Source organism: Ambystoma mexicanum, chromosome 6p, assembly GCF_040938575.1.
Source record: "Ambystoma mexicanum isolate Mex_15411 chromosome 6p, UKY_AmexF1_1, whole genome shotgun sequence".
NCBI classification, from domain to species: Eukaryota; Metazoa; Chordata; class Amphibia; order Caudata; family Ambystomatidae; genus Ambystoma; species Ambystoma mexicanum.
In genome coordinates, this window is record NC_090935.1 from 8,723,341 (window position 1) to 8,747,167 (window position 23,827).

General features: G+C 46.2%; 2 protein-coding genes across 4 annotated transcripts in view; both read right to left on the reverse strand.

The window, feature by feature from the left end:
- Nucleotides 1-12,701: 12,701 nt before the first annotated feature.
- On the reverse strand, nucleotides 12,702-16,236 carry LOC138511132 (zinc finger protein 432-like). Its single transcript, XM_069626616.1, has one exon. It carries the CDS (start codon nucleotides 16,083-16,085, stop codon nucleotides 15,072-15,074), a length of 1,014 nt encoding a protein of 337 aa, XP_069482717.1. The 5' UTR covers nucleotides 16,086-16,236; the 3' UTR covers nucleotides 12,702-15,071.
- Nucleotides 16,237-16,425: 189 nt separating this feature from the next.
- LOC138511129 (NACHT, LRR and PYD domains-containing protein 3-like) overlaps nucleotides 16,426-23,827 on the reverse strand; it is a 1,063,058-nt gene continuing 1,055,656 nt past the window's right edge. For all 3 annotated transcript variants that reach the window (XM_069626613.1, XM_069626614.1, XM_069626612.1), the window contains one exon: nucleotides 16,426-16,751. In XM_069626613.1, coding sequence (XP_069482714.1) covers nucleotides 16,748-16,751 — 4 coding nt within the window. In that variant the 3' untranslated portion in view covers nucleotides 16,426-16,747. The remainder of the gene's footprint in view (nucleotides 16,752-23,827) is intronic.

A 23,827-nucleotide genomic window follows, 5' to 3' on the forward strand; every position in this document is an offset into this window, starting at 1 on the left:
TGATTGGCAAGTCTTGCCAAAATCACATTTCGGGGCTAGGCGCGCCCTTCACTGGCTACCGATAGAGGCTCGGGTCAAGTTCAGGGTATTGGTCCTAACCTTTAAGTGTAGACTCGGCCGGATGCCGCCCTACCTGCAGAGGCATATTATTGACAAAGATAATGGTAGGGTCTTGCACGCAGAAGTACTTGTTCCTTCCTCGGTGTAGAACATTAAAAGCAGAGAATGGTAGATTTTTTCTGGTAGCCCCTAAGCTCTGGAATCAGCTCCTAGCGATGAGAAAAAACCAAAGCTCTCTGCAAGGTTTCAAGAAAGAATTGAAAATGCTGCTATTCTCTTAATCCTTGTCCTGGACTCTCCCTAACATTCTGCTACAGACTTTTCGGCATCTAAGTCTACTTATCTGTATTTCTCTGTGTGGTCTGTATAATTGTCTGCTCCTTCATGCATCAGGGTCCATAGTGCACATTACAGATAATGTAATGTAATGTAATGTAATACCCTGAGCATGCCCTGATTAATGTCAACTGGTTCGAAGAGTAAGGCCTGATTTTTTGTTTTACAATGCCCTGCAATGCGAAAAACAAAACTAAAAGTTCCATCATGCAATTGGAAGCCAAAACCAGGACTAGCTTGAGGTGTCAGGCATGGAACTGGGAAACTTAGCAGGGATGACACCTGTGCCTAAACAAATCCCCGGGTGATTAGTGCCACAGTGATAATGAAGACACAAGTGTTTCTCCCCTTTCTTTGATTTTCAGTCAGCTGCTTTTCACCTACCCTGGGTGTCCATCGCTGCTAGTGCCACCTCCAGGAACAAGTACCAATAGGAAGACTCGCTGGCTCGCCCAATAATAGCCGGCAGTACCCTGGCAGTGCAGTTAAGGTGGAACATCAAGACAGCTCTGTACTATTTCTATGGGTGCCCCTTTAATTAACATCTTCTTATCTAGAAGATGTCCTGATGTGAGCCTGTTACTGAGCATGCCCGGATTAGCCTGGACCCACTGAAGGCATCCCTATTTTAGTGTTTATTTACAGTAGGCCTTTGAATTAGTGCCTATACTCTGAGCGTGCCCTGATTAATGTAAACTGTGAGAAACCTGAGGGTATCCTCACATCTAATCCCCTTGGATCCTCTCAGGTGGCCAGGGAAAGGCCAGTGATTTTGGATCCTGACCCTGGGGTGGAGACGTGAGGCAGGATCACCTGGGTGGACGGTCTTTAGGGATTGCGTAGAGGGTATTCACAGGCAAGACATGGGGCCTCATTACGACCCTGGCGGAATGGGTTTAACGGCACCGGTAGAGCAGACTTCCTTTGCGGGTCCCTTGAGGGGACCAGCATGCTAACAATGGGCCTGTCATTAACGGGCCCGTTGTTAGCATGCTCCACATTCCCATTGAGCCCCATGGGGGCTGAAATGGGGATGGTCCGGGTCCAGGTTCCCTGAATAGGGAAATACCGGGCCCTCAAAAGTCGGAATGGCCCGGTATTTCCCTATTCAGGGACCACAGACCCGGACACGAGTTTGGAGGCTGCCATGCCCTTATTAAGGGCATTGCTGCCTCCAATCTCATAATGAGGCCCTTGATGTCCCCCTTTCCCTCATGAGAACCAGCCTAACCTTCCCCCGGCCTTCACGTGCTATTGCAAAACATCTCCCCTCATTCAACTAACTATAGAACTGGGACGAGGAAGAGTCAACTAGGAGTAGTGAACACTAGTAAGACATTTCACCAATGTAGTACTGGGACGAGGAAGAGGTGACTAGGAGTAGTGAACACTAGTAAGCCATGTCACCACTCTAGTACTGGGACGAGGAAGAGGCAACTAGGAGTAGTGAACACTAGTAAGACATGTCACCACTCTAGTAAGAGGCGACTAGGAGTAGTGAACACTAGTAAAACATGTCACCACTCTAGTACTGGGACGAGGAAGAGGCGACTAGGAGTAGTGAACACTAGTAAGACATTTCACCACTGTAGTACTGGGACGAGGAAGAGGCGACTAGGAGTAGTGAACACTAGTAAGACATTTCACCACTCTAGTACTGAGACGAGGAAGAGGCGACTAGGAGTAGTGAACACTAGTAAGACATTTCATCACTGTAGTACTGGGACGAGGAAGAGGCGACTAGGAGTAGTGAACACTAGTAAGACATGTCACCACTCTAGTACTGAGATGAGGAAGAGGCGACTAGGAGTAGTGAACACTAGTAAGACATTTCATCACTGTAGTACTGGGACGAGGAAGAGTCGACTAGGAGTAGTGAACACTAGTAAGACATTTCATCACTGTAGTACTGGGACGAGGAAGAGGCGACTAGGAGTAGTGAACACTAGTAAGACATTTCACCACTCTAGTACTGAGATGAGGAAGAGGCATGCAAAGTGTTATAAAGGTCAGGCATGTGCCAAGTTCTCCTCTAATTGCAAACAGGCAATTACAATTTGGAACTCACACCTGCAACCTGTCAAGTGGATGCAGGTGTATAAAATGGGAGGAGACCAGCAGCAAGAGAGACCCGACCAGCAGAGAATCCTGTATGCAAGAAGGCAGCTGAGGTTGGACCTGAAGGAGAGCTAGGACGCCAGCGGATGACCCCAAAGACCTGTGGAACCCCAGACCAGACGGGCAGCATAAAGGCCACAGGTGGTGAAGCCTCAAGGCTAGTAAGCAGGCATCCGGAGTTGCGAACACAGAAGAAGGAGGCCAAGTGACCAACAGTGTCCACAGAGAGAAAGTGGATCTGACGGCGGAACTGAGAAAGAATTCGAAGTGCGAGCGGGGCTCGAGATCAAAGGAAGATGTGCAGGCAGAGCCGAAACCGAAAGCACAGCTGCCTGGAGGAGTCACCAAGAACCGGTGAGTGCAGAAGGACAATCACTTGAGTCGGGCACTCCTGGGGGCTGTGGGGAAGCTGAATGAATGTAAACACATGCTCACAATAAAACAAACCCGGAGCAACGGGTTGAGAGAACAATAAGAATAATTTAGCCTGTCGAACGAAATGAAAGCTTTTGGGCAAAGCTGTGATCTGATGAAAAATGTGCATGAAATTCAGATATTGCCTTTTTGAAAGCAAAGCACAAACTGAATGAAACGTAGAGGAAAGTATGGAAGATTGGGAGAGAACATGAGAGCAACGTGGTAAATAAACAAAACCACCATAAAGTGAACTATATGCAAGAGTACAGTGTGGCAAGGCCAAAGACTGGCAAAGGTTTGATAACACAATGTGGCAAAGCCAAGAGGCTAGAAAGGAAGGGTAGAGGTGGGCACCACTTCTTTATATTCTGAGACATTCAATGTGCTGTATTTCACATTCTCTAGTCCACTATGAAGGTACTAGGAGCTATCAGACTAATTGGTCCTATGACACAAGGACCACAACAGACAATGGACAGAGCAAATCAGGTGGGAACCACCTAATTACGTCTGATGCTCTCGAATTGCTCAATCTATGAGCTTATTCATTCCTTTGTATTTAAAAACAAGTTCAATTATTGTTCCACTTTTCAGCTTTGTTAATTTTGTTCTCTCTCCTTATTGTTTAAACTAATGTTCTCCTATATATGCCAAAATCTTCAATCTATCACAAAAAACGGAAGAAATCCTTAGTTTAAAAAGGTCACAGACAGTTTTTAATTCACACAGTTCTACATGTGTAGTTTTCCCGTGATCGGCGTTTTGCGTGAAACGAGGTTGCCTGACGCTCCTGGACACTGAAATGGAGTGTTTCGTAAAACTATCACAGGAAGATTTTGGCATATCTACGAGGAAATTAGAGAGAAAAATATTGAGGAAGCTGAACAGTGGAACAAAAAGTGAACTTGTTTTGGAATACAAAGGAATGAATAAGCTCATAGATTGAGCAATTTGTGAGCATCAGACGTAATTAGGTGGTTCCCACCTGATTTCCTCTGTCCATTGTCTGTTGTGGTCCTTGTTCCCACCTGATTTTCTCTGTCCAAAGCCAAGAGGCTAATAGGGAGACCCCATGTAAATGTGAATCTGCACCGAGGTACAAATACAGAAGAACCTGTGGGGGCTGGAGAACCTAGGGTTCCTGGTTGCGTGACCTGTAGTGGGTGGACTGTGCGGTCTGACAACTGCGCTTAGACCAGGGAACCCCAATTGTGAAAACCAAAGACATTGCTGAAGTGAAATAAGAGGAAGCAATCTGATGGAACTGTTAAGAAACTGAAAGGAGTGTAAAGCTGATCTGTAGCTATTTTGCACATTGATAGATTGAGAACAAGTGCAAGTTGGCTTTCTTGACCTTAGGGAAGGGAACCCCAAGGTTTTGTGGAACTGTCTTGATTGATGTCTTGACGGTAAACGCGTCGAAAATCGGCAAATTCTCAGCGGATTTCCCCCCAGCTTAGAGCTGGGGGGAAATCAGCCGAAGCTGTGATTTGGTGGACCCTTAAATGCGGCAGTAACAGCGCTACCACCGCATTTAAGGGCTACCGCCAAACTCGTGATGAGGCACTATTTATTTTATTGCTGACATCCCTACACACTCTTTAGTTTTAGTTGTGAGGGCAAGTATAGGTTTGGACACAGACAGATATTTTAAGTTGAACTTTCTGACTCAAACTTTCCTTAATTTCGTTAAGTAGGGAGATTGAACCTTAGTATGAGGCAAGTTAGGCATTCATCCATCCTGATATTTGAGTAAATAAACTAATTCTGTTTATCTTTGAATCTGTTGTCTGTGTCTTCCTTCATGATGCCTTCACAAATGTTGTTAGGAGTAGGATGCAGCTCAACCAGTACACATTTGGGGACCGTGAAATTTGAAAAGCTATGTGCTGGAGCTTGATTGGGTTTGATATTTTTAGCAGTAGGGCCAAGACTATTCCTCCAGGTGAAAGAAGACTAATATCCACTTATTCCATCCCTCATACATACAAATCCGCGCTGGTATGGAGGTTTGGAATTGATGTATTAGCTGGAGTTATAGACCCAGACTTTAGAGGTGATGTTAAAGGTGTTGTTACAAAATCACGGGAAGGTTCCATTCCAAATTCATCAAAGGGATAAAATTGCTCAAGAGGTGCTTTAGAGGGCAGTGTTTACTAGGGTTAAGGAAGAAACCGGGAAGGAGAAAACAGATAGAGGACCACAAGGCTTTGAAGGCTTTGGAGAGGCCGATGAAACATCTGATGCCCCACCCGACCCTGACCCCAGAAAAGCTAAAGAGGAAGAAATCGAGACACTTCCAGACGTAGCCTTTGCCCAATGGAACGACCTCTCATTAGCTGAAGCATTTTTACAAGTCCTATCAGAGTCAGCGTGCCGTGAGAAATGGTCACCTTTTTTCTTTTGAAACATGGAAAGCCACAAATAGGTGGTTCTAGAGAGAGCCCATTCACATCTGATGGCGGGCCATTTGGGACTGTCCAAAACGCAGGCACAAGCAACAAATACATTTGTTTTAAATATTTACTTTTTTATTTAATGTGATATAGTAAAAATCAAATCTAATTTTTACATTTAAAAACAAAAATATAAATATACACATTTATGTTTACTCACAAATATATAGAAAATATCATTAAACGAATAAGTAAAACAATTACAATAATTACAACACTCAACGATGACCTATCGAAAGAAGAAACTGAAGATTGGTTGGGGGTCACTTTTCATATGTCGGGAAGTAACCTAACTCCCTTAACACTTCCAAACTCAGAGCTGTTCCATGGCCATTTGATAACCTTTGCCAGAACTCTTATCTGGTCAAACAATTACTATTCTGAACAAATGACCCAGATATTTACGTCTGATATCAAGGGTTCCTTCGCAGTCTGACAATACATGATGCAGGGACTCTGGTACACTCTCTTTACAGAAAGAACAGTTGGCTTCTTCAGTGGGGAGTTTATTTCGAATTGCCAAAATCTCCCTCGTCGGCAGGAGATTTAGTCAAAATCTTAAGAAATTCTCCTGATTATTTGCATTTGGAAGCCTTCGAAGATATGTGGTAAGCACCTTCTGGGTTTATCAAGATATGAAAAACCTTTGTGCAGCCGGAAAGACCTCATACGATCATTTGTATCTGACCAATCTGTTCTATAAGAGCCCTCTTCACCCTCAGTAGATTCACCTCCAAATCATTCCAGCAGATATTAGATTTATATAGGCGATCGAATACCCTTGTCTCTAAATTCTTCAAGTACAGACTTGTTCTTTGTTGCCACATTTTCTGCACATCCTCGTTTAAAGATTTTAGATGGTGGACACTTATAGATCAATATAATTGGACCAATTTCCACTCTAAGTGGAATCTCAGAGAGCACAGCCCCAATTCGTATGGGTGAGAAACCATTGGTAGCGACGAAGGCAGGCGTAGCACTTTCTTCAACAGCTTACCCTCTAGCCTTGACCAATTTAGGCTCCAAGCTGTATTTCGATATCCATGCCATAGAGTATTACTGTAATAACTTCCCCACGTAATAGTTGGTGAGGGGTATTAATGAGAACCTACAATAGCTCTCTTTTAACCTGGCATGTTAATTGATCGGTTTTCCTCAACAGCCCTTCTTCCACCCCGTCTTAATGCAGTGTGAGTTCAAATTAAATCCCAGCTATTTAATTTCCTTTGCCTGCCTGAGCGTCTCACCTCCGAGTACCCACTTTGTTGGACCTATCTTCCTTGTGGCACCACTGAGCTGAATGATACTTAATTTCAAAGAATTAATGAGTAGATCGTTCTCTGCTGCATAGGCTTCCAGCCCCAGAAGCAATTCTTGGAGGCCCCTGGGGGTAAGATCCAACAGCAGAATATCATCTCCATACATTAAAACCTGTATTTTGCAGATGCCGACATTAGGGCTCACCAATTCCTTATTCCTCAGGGACATACTCAGGCCTGCCAAGTTGATGTTGAAAAGGCAGGGGGCAAGCATGCACCCCTGTCTCACACCCCTATTTGAACTGAGGGCATTAGTTAACTGTCCCTATCCATCCGGGTGGACCGGGAATTGAGATTTCTCATGAAAGGCTCTGATGATTGCCAAGAGGCCTGGGGTAATACCCCAGTTCTTTAATGCATTCCATAGACGGCCACTATGAACCATATCAAAAGCTTTAGATGGGTCTACCGCTGCTACATACAGAGAGGGATTGCCAGGCAGCCAGGTTTTATCCTGCAGTAAATGTCTTATTAGCCCATTTAGTGAGGTTGCCATACCCTTTTGAAAGCCTATTGGAGTCTTACAAAGTATGGCCTTAGACTCAGCCCAGGCTTCCAATTCTCTTAATACAACCACAGCAAACAATTTGCTGTCAGCATCGAAGAGGGCGATCGGGCGATAATTCGCAGGTTTCGTCCAATCGCCCTGTTTGTAGATGGGTATGATAATTGCTGTGTTCCAGCCGGATGGAAAACTTTACCTCACTATAATGTTTTCAAATAGGGCCAGTAGTGTCCTAGACCCGCCCTCCACTTTAGATTTCAAATATTTTATTTGTGAGGCCATTCAGGCTGGCTGCTCTCGAATTAGATAGTTGTTTAATTAAGTATGCTGAGACTTACGCTGAGAATTTTTGGTGACCAAGGGCTATCTTTTGCTTCTACCCACTCTACACTATCCGGGGCCTTCTATAGATTCAGATTTTTCCCAGTCCTGGGCACCGCGCTCCCTCCTTTGCCAACTCCTTCCCCGTGCCTCAGTTGTTCAGCCTGGTTAAGTGTACCACGCTCTGTGCCTCCTCACTATGGCACTTTCTATCTCTCCTATCTTCTCTAACTGCTACTCTATCTCCTATCCCTCACCTCTCAATACGTCTGGCAGGAAGACACTGAAGGAGGACACAGTGGGCTCCAACCCAAGCCTTCCTATTGCTGACACCTAAGACAGTGCTTCCGCCAGAGAGACTCTCACCGACATCTTCTTTCTCGTTCCTTCTCCCGACCTATGGACTCTCCATATTCTCGCTCTACTGTCGCCTTTCTCTTCCTCACACATTAATGGTGGCACCCGCTGGGAGGTCCTTCAAATTTTGCTGGTCTACCTCCATTGGGTCCCAAATTAGGAGAGTATGTAACACTCCTGCATCTGTGATTCCTACATCACTACCTGTTGGTGACAGTCACTGTAGGTGCTTTGCTCTTCTGCTCTCCTGTGCTCTGAAGACTGCTGCACTGGAATTTTCTGCATACCTCCTTTGGAAGCCGAGGAAAGGCAACTGTCCCGTCATGGACTATCGTTCTATCCTGCAGCTGCTGAGAGCCGGATCGCCACAAAACTGCAGGATTCGAACCCAATAGTCACCTTGGCTAAACTGGCAAAGTTTGGTCCGGACTGTGCCAAGGTTGTGGCTGTGTTTTACTACTGTGTTGCATTAGGAAACTTACTGTATATAGGTTATATATTATAAGGCGTTTATGTGGGAGCTGTTTGATAAGGTTTACTTGTGTTATTGGTCCGGCCGACAATAAATGTATAGATATTTTTCATATACACTTGCATAGAGAGTAATTTGTAGTTCGTTGCTGTGTGTGCTCATTGTGGGCTTCCGATCACTCTCACCCTTCATCAGATTTAGTATTGACCGCCTGCCAAGCTACCTAGATTGGTCTGGCTTGTCCAGAAGGTTCCCCTTTTTCACTAAACCCAGAGTGGCCTCCTAAAAGTCTGCCCAGCAGGTCAGAGTTTAGAAATCCACCTTAGCAATTACCCATGTTCATCTCTTCAAAACCCATCCACTGAACATATTACAGCCTTGTTCTCATTACACTACCATCATCCTTGCTTCTCCCCACCACCTGCTGCGCTTACCCCCTCCTCCTTCTCTTTACATCACTGCGTTATTACTACCACCTCCTCCTTGCTCCCCTCTTCCCCACACCCTCACCTGAACTTCTCACATCCTCATCCTTCCTTTTACACATCCTCTGCAGATTTTCTTTCCCTCATCTTCTCTGCTCCCATTTTCATCACTTCCTCCACAGCTTTTTGCCTCTCTGCACTTATCGTCTCCTGCTCCTCCATCCTTTCCTCTATCCAACCGCCTCCTCTCGCACCCCTTCACCAAACTCAGACAACTACCCGTTCTAGAGGTCTGGGTTTTATATGCAAGCCTTTTATCAGCTGATGCTGGGCTTGTTTTACAGGATGCTCGTGTTATGAATGGATTTTGTTGCATAATTGGTTGGTTGAATTGATTCAGTTCCTGACGGCAGGTCTATCTTGCTGCGCGGCCCATGCTTATAGAAATCCTGGCCAAAAACTTTAATAACAAAAACTTCTTGCACATGGGAGGGAAAGCGCGAGCTCCATGTTGTGCAGCTACAGGGTCTGTCCAGCAGTCTGCTCTCCTGGGTGTTTCAACCACAAGACCAAGCACCACTTAATGCAGACCAAAGCAATGTTTAACTGTGTGTGTAAGGTCTTGTACACACAAGGCCTATGCTCAAGGACCTGCAGGCTTCCATATGAATGGCGCAATGTGCACTGTTTGTGTCACGATCTGTTAAAGACACCCTGGAAATTATGTGACAAGTCCTTGCTGCTTTTTCCAGAGTTTCTGGGGGTGGGGATTCTTCACACAGCACCCACCAGCCCTGCCTCATGGAGCAGCTGGTGCATTCAGCCACCCCATGGTCTTTCTTATACACCAGAGACATCTTCACAGAACATCCACAATCCCCATCTCATGGAGCAGGTGTCGGCACCCGGCCACCCCATGGTCATCCCTCATACACCATGGACATCTTCACAGAAACATCCACAATCCCTGCATCAGGGAGCAGGTGGTGGTATCCGGCCACCACATGGTCATCCTTTATACACCAGAGACATCTTCAGAGAACATCCACAATCCTTGTCTCATGGAGCAGGTGTCGGCACCCGGCCACCCCATGGTCATCCCTCATACACCAGGGACATCTTCACCGAAAATCCACAATCCCTGCCTCAGGGAGCAGGTGGTGGTATCCGGCCACCCCATGGTCATCCCTCATACACCAGGGACATCTTCACAGAACATCCACATTCCCTGCCACATGCAGCAGGTGGTGGCACCCAGCCACCCCATGGTCATCCCTTATACACCGGGGACATCTTCACACAGTATCCAATAGCCCTGCCACATGGAGCAGGTGGTGGTACGCGGCCACCCGAGGGTCATCCCTTATACACCAGAGACATCTTGACAGAACATCCACAATCCCTGTCTCAGGGAGCAGGTGGTGGTATCCGGCCACCCCATGGCCATCCCTCATACACCAGAGACATCTTGACAGAACATCCACAATCCCTCCCTCCGGGAGCCGGTGGTGGTATCCGGCCACCCGATGGTCATCCCTTATACACCACAGACATCTTCAAAGAACATTCCTTTTTTTAGAGCAATCCATAAATATTTTTAAAAAAAATGTTACAACATCAAGTTCAAAATGGGGGGATGGGGATTACAATCGGGAACTAGAATGTGTGTGGAAAAGGTTTAGTTGGGAGGAATCTGTGGATGAATGAACTGGCATCAGATGAAAGGGAAGTGGTGGGATCGATTCACTCAAAACATTGCATTCAGCCAATACCACCACGCCTCAAATATCTTTGTCTAGTGATTGGTGGATGGGTATACACTACTAAACAGCCGCTTGTCAAAGTTACAGAATCCATTGGCTAGCGTTATGAATTGGACAGATTGAGGAGAGTCATAACTAGTATAGGATGTCTGACCATCAAAATGCAAATCCCATCACTGTTCTGGTCACTAACTTGATACGATTAAAATAAAAGGAATACTGGCTCCTTATAGATAGTTCTCCCAGCGCTAATATTATGCTAATCGTCTTGTTTCACATACTGTGTAATAACGGACTGATAGGATGCACGGGCGTATTCCGGTCCTGACACATCAGACTATGGGCCTCATTACGACCCTGGCGGTAAGGGGTTAGCGCCAGCGTTAGCTGCGCCAACCCCTTACCGCCAATTACGAGTTCCGTTACCGCCATGGCCGATTTCCCGCCTGCTTTTCGCAGGCGGAGGAAACCATGGCGGTAAGGGACCCTCGCGTTAATTACGCCACCGTAAATTACGGTGGCGTAATTAACGCCTACCCCACTCCCATTATGTCCTATGGGACAGAATGGGAATGGGGAAGGGCAGAATGGGGATTGGCGGATTTACCGCTCCACTCCACTCGGAATGGGGCGGTAAGTCCGCCATCCGCCATGGCGTAAAGGGACTTTGCGCCATGGCGGTAAAGTCCGGCCCTGGCGGAAAAATTCCGCCAGGGTCGTAATGAGGCCCTATATATGAAAAGGCACCTATAGCACCATGGTGCTACAATCAAGCACATCTTCTTGCACTGCCGGCTCTTTATGTGAATCAAGAGAACATTGTAAATGTTCAACAGACTAATAATATCTATTTCTTATATAGCGATACACACCCATAGGTCTCAGAGCACTAAAAGAACAGTTGATATTATTAGCCCACAAAGTAGTAATTTATCGACCTTAGAAGTATGAGTTGACCTTGCTGGAATTCGTAGCTGCCACAGCAGGTTGCACACAGCTATCAGGGGTGAGTGTTCAGCTCGCTGTGCTATCCCGACAAAATTAAATACATCATGAAATTTCAATTATTAGGGTCTAGGATATTTAGGAATAAGACATTGGGACTCATAAGGGTAAGCTCACCGCCACCCTTGTTTCCGGACCTGCAAACTACAGGTTTGCCTGCCAAGGTCGTTGCACCCGACAGGTCTGACCCTGCCGGGCCCATCGACTGCGACGGGCACACTTGTCACGGGAGCATAAGCACTGTTGCTAACGGTGCCGGTGCTCCCATCACCCAGGGGACTCCAAGGGAATGGGGATTTACCAGACCCGCCGCCTGGCCTCCCACTCTGCCTGGACTTGTAATGTCCCGGGGCAGTGGGAGGTCAGGCGCCGGATGCGGTGTTACAGGGTTGATGGCAACCCACCAGCGGCACCTGCGGGTTACTGCCAAACCCCATAATGACGCCCATTGTTTTAATATCAAGTTCACTTGTACTATTTGAAACCTTAAAATGCAACGTGATTTGTAATTTTGCCTATCTGCTCTGGAGCTTCTATTTGGTCACGATTTCTATCTAGATGGGTTCTTGGACAGTGTGGACACGAGTAGGACTGGAACCAGTTTGGCTGATTAAGTTTAATTTGATATATACATTAGCAGCTTTCTGCATCCTGTCTGCCAATCAGTTAGCAGGGAATATGCCAGAATTAGCCTCTGGGCCCTGCTGCGGTGTGTTCCACAATGTGTTATTTTCTTTCACAGTCCCTTCACCTATTACACGCTCGGGCATTTCTATAAGGAGTGCTGTGTTTTTACAGGTGGGGGTGTGCGGTGCCGACACCTGCGACTTGTCAAAGCATCCTCTGCCTCTATTCTCAAAGCACACATTTTTCCTCCAGGTTATTTTTTCAGATTTCCTTCCCCACACATAGCCAGCTTCCGGCAGCCACACATGGAGAAAACGCTGGACGCCACATGCTGTACTGGCCATCGCAGCCCACAGCAGCCTACATTATCGTCCAATTATTGATGGATATGTTGTATGAAACATACCCTGTCGTAATTAGTTAAATAAAATAGGATCTTGTGAATGTACCATAACTCATGTTGTGGTCAGAATCGTGCAACCTGAAAGAAATTGTGAGAAATACAAACACGACCAACAGATAGTTTAAAATCATGTTTATTCGAATATAGAACTGAAATGGAGACAGGCACGCCACCAAATAAAACAAATTGCCTATGTTCCAGGAAGCAGTTTACACAAAAGTGAAGCCAGAAAAAAGAAAGATTTAACATACAAATGGGTACTAACAATGTATTTTTAAAACATAATGGGCCTCATTACGAGTTTGGAGGTAGCCACGGAGCTATTAGCTCCATGGCTGCTTCCAAACCGGCCTCCTTTACCGGGTTCCTGCAATGGGGACTTACCGGGTCATTCTGACATGGGAGGACCCGGGAAGTCCTCCTTGCAGGAACCATTCCCCATTCCCATTTGATCCCCCATAGGGCTCAATGGGAATGGGGTTGGAGGTAACAACGGGCACATTATGAATGTCCCGTTTTTACCTCTCTCTTCCCCTCGCGGGACTCGGAAAGGGCGCCTGGTTTTACCAGGCGTCCGATCCGGGTCCCGCAAAGGGAACCTCATAATCAGCCCTGACGGAATGAAGGGGGCCGGTCCCATACCGGCCCCCTTCATTCCGTGCGCGCAAGACTCGTAATGAGGCCCAATGACATGTTGGCAAAAGCTCAATACTCTGATGATCACCATTTCATTCATTTAATGAACTTGGTACGGCTTGAATTCAACAGCTTATCCAGAATACATTTCATTTAGTAAACATGTTTGGCCATTTAAAAAAATCAACCTTTCAATAAAACTTTGTCATTTCAATTCATACAATATGAACAATATGATACAATATGAATACAACACACAATAATTCTCATACGACAATAAGTGCAACATTTTGCACAACACTGTATACAGTAGTGCCACTTGAAAGAGCGCTTAGTCGCAGATGGTTTAGGGGGCAACATGAGTAGGATGGTCTTCTTCAAATTCATAGTCAGCTGATTTTTCTCTGCATTGGCTTCTAGAGCAGATAACACATTTTTGACATAAGCACCAAATCGTCTGCATGTGAGAGCCATGGGACGATGCATGTGCCGGTTTTGGGGCATCTGGGATTAGATTTTTCAGATTTTTCCCTATGTCGGCTATGAAGAAAGTAAATAAAGCTGAGGCCAAAATACAGCCTCGCCTAAGTCCCCTATGCATAGAAATGGGCTGGATCACAGTCGAATTAGAATCGAAGTGCCCGGATAAAATTATGAGATCAAGGCTAGAATATGCCCGTGACATGCTGCTTCTTCCATTTTTTCAAACAGCAGATCATGCAGAACAGAATTAAATGCAGTTTTAAAATCGATAAAGGCCACATAAATAGGCTGGCCCATCTGCTGCGTTGTTTGATAAGCGAGAGGACCAATAGATCCACTGAGGTTCCCAGTCCAGGCATAAATCATGTCTGAAATCCTTCTGGTAATGTTTTAATTTCACCCAATGATTGAAATCTCTTAGTAGAAGGCGGGCAAACATCTTGCCCCGGGATCTAGAAGGGCAATAGGCCGATAATCTTTGGGATTTTCACGATTGCCCTTCTTGTATCTGGGAATTATGATAGACTTCTTCCAGGTTGGAGGGATTTGTTTTGTCCACTAAACCTTCTTGAAATTCAGAGTGAACGGCTACAATGTCATTGGGCCTCATTACGAACCAGGCGGTAAGTTACCGCCTGGGTCGTACCTTTACCGCCATGGCGTAAACTACGTTTACGCCATGGTGGTTGGCGGATTTACCGCCCCATTCCAAGGTGAGTGGGGCGGTAAATCCCCATTCCCATTTTTGCCCCATAGGGCATAATGGGAGTGGGGAAGGAGATAATTACGCCACCGTAAATTACGGTGCCGTAATTATCTCCAAGGTCCCTTAGCGCCATGGATTTTAACGCCTGCAAAAGGCAGGCGTTAAACTCACCATGGCGCTAAGGGACCTTGTAATCAGGCGTTAAGGGTCGGCGCCGTTTACAGCGCCGTAAACCCCTTAACGCCTGGGTTATGTCTAAAATCCTTTCATTTTAGGCAGGAATATACCATTTTATTTAGAAATTTGCATGAGTTACATTGCCTCACCACTCAGTGAAGATTACCATATCGTTTAATGCAATACTTGACATATTGCCCATGCTCTGCACACCAAACCAGTTTCTTAAAAAGTACTGCTTTAAAATGCGGCATGCATCCTCCCTTTTGCAATAGTACCCTGGCCTAGGATCGGCATATGGGGGGTATCCACTAGCAACCTTAACAACCCCAATTCAGACAGGCACTAGTGTAGACACTAGTGGGTACCCTGTAGCATTGTAGAATGTGCTGCAAAAGGGAAAACACTGTAGCATTCAGCTAAAAGGGTGTTGCAGGCGAGGCATTCCATTCTTGGACATTCTGACTTCTGACAGTTTCTGACCTCTAGGTTCTCTTGTGGTCTATAGGGCGTCTCTTCCGAACAAACCCTTTCCCATATTCAATGCACTCATGAGGTTTCCCCCCTGTATGTGTTCTCTGCTGGCCAATAAGATGTCCCATTGTAGCAAACCCTCTACCAAATTCAATGCACTCATGAGGTTTCTTCCCTGTATGTGTTCTCTGGTGGCGAATAAGCTCTCCCTTTGTAGCAAACCCTTTCCCACATTCAGAGCACTCATGAGGTTTCTCCCCAGTATGTTTTCTCTGGTGGTGAGTAAGCTGTCCCTTCTGAGCAAACGCTTTCCCACATTCAGTACACACATGAGGTTTCTCATCTGTATGTGTCCTCTGGTGGATAGTAAGCTCTCTCTTTGTTGTAAACCCTTTCCAACATTCAGTGCACATGTGAGGTTTCTCGCCTGTATGTGTTCTGTGGTGGCGAGTAAGCGTACCCATCTGAGAAAACCCTTTCCCACATTCAGTGCACAAATGAGGTTTCTCATCTGTATGTGTTCTCTGGTGGATAGTAAGAGCTCTCACCTGACAAAACCCTTTCCCACATTCAGTGCATACGTGCAGATTCTCACCTGTATGTGTTCTCCGGTGGAGAGTAAGATGATCCTTCCGAGAAAACACTTTCCCACATTCAGTGCACATGTGAGGTTTCTCACCTGTATGTGTACTCTGGTGGAGAGTAAGATTACCCTTCCGAGAAAACACTTTCCCACATTCAGTGCACACGTGAGGTTTCTCACCTGTATGTGTTTTCTGGTGGAGAGTAAGATTACCCTTCTGTGAAAATCCTTTCCCACATTCAGTGCAAATGTGAGGTTTCTCATTTGTATGTGTTCTCTGGTGGATAGTAAGAGCGCTCATCTGAGAAAACCCTTTTTCACATTCAGTGCACACGTGCAGATTCTCACCTGTATGTGTTCTCCGGTGGAGAGTAAGATTGCCCTTCTTAGCAAACCCTTTCCCACATTCAGTGCACTCATGAAGTTTCTCACCTGAATGCATTTTTTGGCGGCAGTTAAGTGTGTCATGCAAATGGAAGCTATTCCCAAATTTAGTACACAGATAAGGTTTTACACCTATGTTCTCACACGGGCAATATGTAGGTAATTAGATCGCTCTTTCTCGCCAATATGTTTTGTCAGAATATTAATAAAAGGACACTTTCCATTGAACTTCTTTCCCAAACTCAGAGCATAGATGAGCTTTATCATGTGTGGGTCATAGTGACAAGCAAGACCATTCTTCTGGCGAAAGCTTTTAAAATATTCAGTCCATTGATACCGTTTTTCTAGTCACATTTGCAAACCCCCTTTAACCAGCCTTGCAGCTAGAACTGATATAAAATAGTACTCACATGTAGTCTCTTAGGAATAATACGTAAAACATAAAAAAGCCTGTCTTACTGCACATTAAACCCTGTTGCCATCGTTAGTCTGTAATGCTGGGTATTTATTGCAGCAGTGTTGCTGGATGCTACGCGTGTGTTGAATGGATGAAACCCATCATATTCAATAGGCTTCTCACTCCCAGTTCCTGAAAAGTCTGAAAAGAACACTGGACCCGAGACTTCTATCCTGTGGTGTTAGGAAATTGTGCATTGTATCAATGAAGCTTTGCACTTCATTAGTGCAGAGAATTTACTGTTGCGTATTTTGGGTCATCAGTCACCTATTGAAATAAAAGGAGAAGCACATGATTAGGTTGAACATGTTCACAGTCACAGACTTCACCAACAGACAGAGCGGTTCTAAGCAGCAGCGAGATGCATTACTTATTTACGGACATAGTAACGGATAAGACTTTGAAGAGCCATCTATTGAGGAAAGGCACCCGCATAGGTAGCAGAGTAGCCGTGCTCTAATGACAAAATATAATAGGGATCATTATGAGCTGGGTGGTGTGGGTAAAATGTGGCGGTATTACTGTATAACGCCACATTATCGCACCACCCAACTACAAGTTAGGCAGGAATGTGGAAGATTCACCTCCAGCTATGAGCTGAAACACTTGTGTACGGGCGCGCCCTGAAATACTTGTGAATCGGCATGATATAAATGAAACATATCATATCAAAACTTTTAGCAAAATTTCTGCAGAATTACTGCTGCAGGAATTCCACCGAAAAACCTCACTGAGCCCCATGGACTAAAAAAATTAATTTAAAAAATGGGGACTTCACTGATAACCACTTCTTATCTGGCAGAATACAGCTGGAACAAGTGGTGATATTGGTAATACAGTTTGGTGTTATCGCAGCTGCCGAGATACCACCAAACTTGTAATCAGTTGAGAGGCAACATGCAGCAAAAACAGTGTGAATTATTTGTAGAAGAGCAGGAGGAAAAACAAATCACAAAGGCTGGGTGAACAAAACACTGGATATTTTAACATCACAATTCTCTTTCTTCACGAGCTTCCAATCTTGGATGTTAGCTCACTTTTTGATTTGCAACACTACTAAAATGGAAGTACTTTTCTTTTTCTGTTAACACAATACCCTCACCTCTCCCTCCCTTATCTTATTTCCTCCTTCTCAACTGTTTCCTCTACTGCTCGTAATCTTAGACTTTATTTTGGGCCTCATCATGAGTTGGCCGGTAATAGCACCAGAGCTTTTAGCCCTACCGCCAAACCCCCTGGCGCTATTAGCGCGTGGATCAGGGTTTTGGCAGAACTGTTAGTGCCCATTCCCCATTGGGCCCATTCGGGAATTCCTCATTCTCCATTGGGCCCAATGGGGAACATTTGCGCTATTACCGCCAGCGGATTTACCGCCGGCGGTAGTAGCGCTCAAAATCAGCAAATCTGCAGCGGATTTCCACCCAGCTGATAGCTGGGGGGAAATCCGCCAAGGCCATGATCTGGCGGACCCTTAAATGCAGCGGTAATAGTGCTACCGCCGCATTTAAGGGTTACCACCAGACTCGTGATGAGGCCCTTTGACTCTGATTTCTCGTTTTAACATCACATTTCTTCACAAGGTCACTGTTTTCACCTATACAATATCTGAAAGAGCCACTCATTCTTGATTTTTGAAGTCACCAAACTCCTGATTTCTTTGCAAACTTTTTCTCGTTTTTTCCACTGTTCCTCTGCCCTTTTGGCTCTCCCTCTTACTAGTCTAGCTCTTCTTAAATCTGTCTTTAAAGCTTCTATTGCCTACTCTGTCTTCTACCCCCCTGTGGCTCCGTCTCTTCTTATTTATTTTTTTATTAAAGGTTCTTATACCATCGCTTCACGTGCCCATGGGCCTCAGAGCGTGCACGCACATGAGACCACAAGACAGACAACTGGAAAAAATAGCAATCGGAGCAGGGAATACCGGGATGAAACTATGAGTCGACAAGCACCAGCTCCAAAGCTTCAGACGGACGATGCCTAATCGGGAGGTAGGTTAATGAGGAGCATCTTTAGCTCTTTTTTAAACTTAACTGTTGTCTCGACAGCTCTCAAGTTTGGAGGCAACATGTTCCACAAATCAGGACCTTGCACACTGAAACTAGGCCCACCTGCCTTCACCAAACTAAATCTGGGTTTAACCAGTCTCATGCAGTATTGAGGCCTGAGAGGGCGATATGAAACCTTAAGTTGAAGGCGCGTTGTGAGATACTGGAGTGCCGTGTTCTTCACACATTTGTGTGTGAGCGTCAACACTTTAAGCCTGATTCTAAGTTTTACAGGCAGCCAATGTAGGCCCCCGTCTGGCCACAGTAACATGGGATCGCCTAGCAAGACCTGAGACTGTCCGCACTACACCATTCTGTGGGACCAGCCAAGCAGCTATAATGGAATGTGTGCAACCACTGAGCAGACTATTACAATAGTCCAAACGTGTGTTAATGAGGACTGAGGCCAGGGTAGCTAAGTTTGCAGAAGAGAGAAAAGGCCAAATGTTGCACAGAAGCTTTGTAATCAACCCGCAGGAGGAACGTATGAGAGCCACATGATATGATATGGACTGTATGGGGTCCAGAACCACCCCTAGGGTTTTACCCCTCTCGGCCACCTGATCAGCGTGCCCAGGAGTAAAACATGTGTATACTGGCAAAGACATCAGCCTCATGGAGGAAGCTACAAGTAAAAACTCAGTTTTGCTTGCATTTAGAGCCAGGGAGTTAGCTGCCATCCAAAGGTGGATGGCTTTATAGATGATATTCAACGTAGCTGCATCCTCAGAATATGAACCTGACAATTTGACAATCACCTGAGTGTCATCAGCGTAATTAGCCACCTGGACACCCAGGGTAATCAGCAAGAGCAGAAACGGGATCAAATAGACATTAAACAATGGTGGAGAAATGCAGGATCCCTGAGGCACCCCACAGGTGACTGGTGAAGGACCAGAACAGACTTCACCTATGTTCACCCTAGAGTTCCTGGGGCCCCAAAAAGGAAGAACTCCAACAGGCCGCTTTAGTAGAGCACCCGGCCAGAGACTGTAGTCTGTCCTTGAGTAGATCCTGATCAACAAGGTCGAATGCTGAGGATAGGTCCATTCGCATGAGGACCGATAATTGTCCTTGGTCCATGTTCAATAATAGATTGGTTTGCAGATCGAGCATTGCGGTTTCTGTCCCATGCCCATTCTGGAAACCGGATTGGCCAAGTCAATAAAATCCCGTTACCCTCCAAGAGGTTCTGGAATTGTAGGTGTGCCACCTTGTCCAAAATGTTCAGCAAGAATGGCACGTTCGTGATTGGATGATAATTATCCAAGACAAACTACTTTTCCAAAAAGGGGGGGTAACCCACCCCTCCTTCAAGAAAAGGGGAACACAACCCTCTGCAAAAGAGCAATTGACAAACTGGGTTACCCATGGACCAAGGATGTCCTTCTCTTTCGTCTCTCGGCTGGCTCTCATTCCTGTCTTGCATCAAATTGTATTACTTGTGCCTTTTCTTTAAATCTCTCTTTGCCTTGGTCCCTGATTACCTTTCTTCACTGGTTTCATTCTATACTCCCTCTCGCTCGCTTCGTTCCTGTTCACAATATCTTCTTGCTGTCCCTAGTCCTGCTTGTGCCCAATCGCGTTTTCACTCTTTCTCCCTGCTGGCTCCCTTGCACTGGAATGTTCTAACTCTCTCTCTTCGCTCTATCTCTGTCTATTCTGTTTTCCGTGACTCTCCGAGATCTTATTTACTTCACTCAGGTTAAACTGACATTATGTTTTGCTAATCTTCATTTATTGTACGGTTTTTAATCACATGTACCGCGCTTTGGTTTAAAGCGCTATATAAAACCCAAATACAAAAATACAAATCCAAGAAGCCATTCCCTACCAATGCACGGTTACAGGGCAGTAAATGGCTTAGCACCATAGTGTCACCTTCAGGGGTGATGTCCAAACAGACCAAAACACATGAACAATGAACACATGATGCCAGACACACTGCATTACGGCAAGTGCCCATTCAAAGCCAATGCCCTCCCGCACACCAATTGATGTACTGTGTATCATCCACAAGCACAGATGAGCACACAAAGGTAACCAGCATGACAGGATTATTAACATGTACTTAGATAAATGGTCATGTTCGACACTGTCCTTTCAATTTGTTGTAGGTGACTCAGGCTATCTGCAGTTACCCCAGTTGATGAGACATGTGAGGAACCCTGGTACACCGCAGGAGATAGCTATAACGAGGCACACAGGATGATGACCAGTACATGCATGGAGTGCATTTCGACTGCTTAAGGGAAGAGTCAGGTACCTCCACCGGATAGGTGGTGCACTCATGTATGCCCTGTTATAGTTGAGAAAATCGTAATAAAATGTGCAATGCTGCACGACATATGCACACGACGGAACATTCCAATGCCTCCAGATGACGAATATTCCTTCTCTTTCCCCCAATCTCCCTCCATACCCCCGGCTCAGACGATGAAGAAGTTGCAAGTGATAACAGGGCACCTCAGAATACACAGAGGGACGTGGGAGAAGGACGCATTGTCCCCAGGACAAAATGGACAGATATTTTTCATTCCGCAGATATGCACCTCTCAGTACTGCAACTGTTCACTGAATTCACACATTACTTCAATGAAACACTGGATACATTGGACCTAATTACAGGTTTGGTGGTATCTCAGAGGTAAATCCACTGAGATACCACCAAATGGATTTGCCATTACCACCACTTGGTCCTGTGGTGTTAGTCCCCATTTACTCCCCACTTAGTTCCCATTTATTAGAGTTCATGGGACTCCATGGGGATTTCGGCGATATTACCCCTGGACAGTAATGCCATCCACTGGGCCTTTTTTCGGTTGTAAAGTGGAAGAATTACCTCCAGCATTCTGCTGGAGGTTTTTCCTCCACCTTGCCTCCAAACCTGTAGTTTGGTGGTATGGTAATGCAGCAGTAACTCAGTTGCCACTGCATTACCACCATTTGTGGCCACACCACCAAACTCATAGCGCCCCTCTCACCTCCACCACCTTGCCCGGCCACCTACGCAAGGAGTTCACGCCTACTCACAGTTGAGAACTTAGCACCCTACCTTCTCAACCCTGCCTTGCAGGCCCCGTCTTCCAATAACCCGGAAACCCTAGCTAACACTTTCAAGGATGTCATCACCTCAGCCGTGGATGCCATCGCTCCACCGACCCTTAAAAAAGCCAAAAAAGCCAAACACGCTAACTCATGGTTCTCCAAAGAACTTCTTGACCAACGCGCGCAAAAGAGGATTGCCCTCTCCACATGGAAAGCCAACCCCTCCGAAGCCACCAAACAGAAATTAAATCCCTCTCGAAATCCTACAAAACTAACATCACCTTAGCCAAAGCTGCCTCCTTCATCGCCAGGATTTATGACACCAAGTCCAGATCTAAGGAGCTATCCACCATCTTTAGGGAACTGGAAAAACCACTAGAAGCCGGTCAAGTGGCACAGCGAGTAGAGCGCTCGCTTTGACATCCGTGCAGAGCCTGTTAGCGCAGGTTCGAATCCCGGCGGGGCCAAACTCAGCCTTTCATCCTTCCGAGGTCGATAAATGAGCACCACACACCGTGGGTAATAATAAGCAGCGCTCAGATACCTGAGGGTTCGTAGCGCTATATAAAAGCCTAATTATTATTATTATTATTATTATCTGCTCCCCCCCCCATCAGTCATCAAAGACGACAAGTGGTGTAATAGTATTCAATCTGCCATGCTAGAGAAGCTTAACACTCTACAAACTAAAATTTGTGGCCACCAAAAAGCCTTTCCCAGCCTCATAGCGAACTTGCACGCTGAACCACCCACCAAGACCACCGCCTCCCCACTATTTGACTTCAAAGATATCACTGAGCCAGAGGTCATCGCCCTGCTCAAGTCCATCAAACCATCCAATTGCAAGGGCGATGCCTGCCCAGCTAGCCTCATCAAAGACTCTGCACCCACCTTAGCCCCCTTCCTTACAGCATTTATTAACTCCTCTTTCCAGTCAGGCCATGTTCCTTCTGGACTCAAGGAGGCCTGGGTACGCCTACTCCTTAAAAAACCTTCGCTCGACCCAACAGTCCCTGGGAATTACAGACCCATCACCACTGTACCATTTCTGCTCAAAATATTGGACAAAGCAGCCTACCTGCAAGTCCAACAGTTCCTGGAAGATAACCGTCTCCTCGGCCTGCGCCAATCTGGCTTCCGCCCACGACACGGCACCGAAACGGCCCTCCTAGACTTAAAGAACCAAATGGACAATCTTAGAGACGCAGGCAAACCTGCTCTCCTATTGCTCCTGGATCTTTCCGCTGCCTTTGACCTGGTGGACCACAACACTCTGTGCCACCATCTAGCCACCCAAGCTAATTTCTCCACCAAAGCTTGTCAATGGATCGCTTCCTTTCTCCAAGAAAGGGCCATGAAAGTCTTCTCCGACTCAGCCTCCACCACTCCCAGCCTCATCACCTGTGGCATTCCTCAGGGATCCTGTATTGCGCCCACGCTACACAACCTCTTTACGAGGCCCCTGCTCAGTATCCTCGACTCCCTAGGCATCTCATATACTAATTATGCGGATGACACGCAGGTACTTATCCCTCTCACGGGCGATTACCTAACAGATACCATAACCCTCACCACCATCTACTCTACCATCCAGTCATGGATGGCAGAGAATTGGCTCTGCCTGAACAGTGAGAAAACTGAACTACTTCTCATCGGGTCACCCTTCACACTGGGCAACCTCGGAGATCAGTACGCCTCCTTCACCATCGACAACATTCCCATCAAGGTCTCCAACCACGTTAAGACACTCAGAGTCTACCTGGACTCTGATTTGTCCATGGACAGACAGGTCAATGCCATCGCCGCATCCTCAGCCTACTACTCCAAAGCCCTTAATGCTGCCAGGCCCTTCCTGTCCCACCTTAACTGCCTCACCATTGCTAGGGCAATTATCGGGTCAAGGCTAGACTACTGCAATGCCCTTCTCGTTGGGACCTCCAACAAAAACATTGCTAAATTGCAGGTAGTCCAAAACAACGCACTGAGGGCAGCCACAGGTACCGCAAGAAGAGACCATGGGCCTCATTACAACACCGGCGCTAAACCATGGCGCTATTAGCACCATGGTTGGTGCCGGTGTTGTAACGGGTCCACCATGGTTCAATGGGGAATTACCACCCCATTCCAAGGTTGGTGGGGCGGTAATTCCCCATTGAACCATGGCCCTTCCCCATTCCCATTTTCGCCCCATAGGGCTCTATGGGAATGGGGAAGGTGCTAAGTACGGTACCGCAAATGGCGGTACCGTAC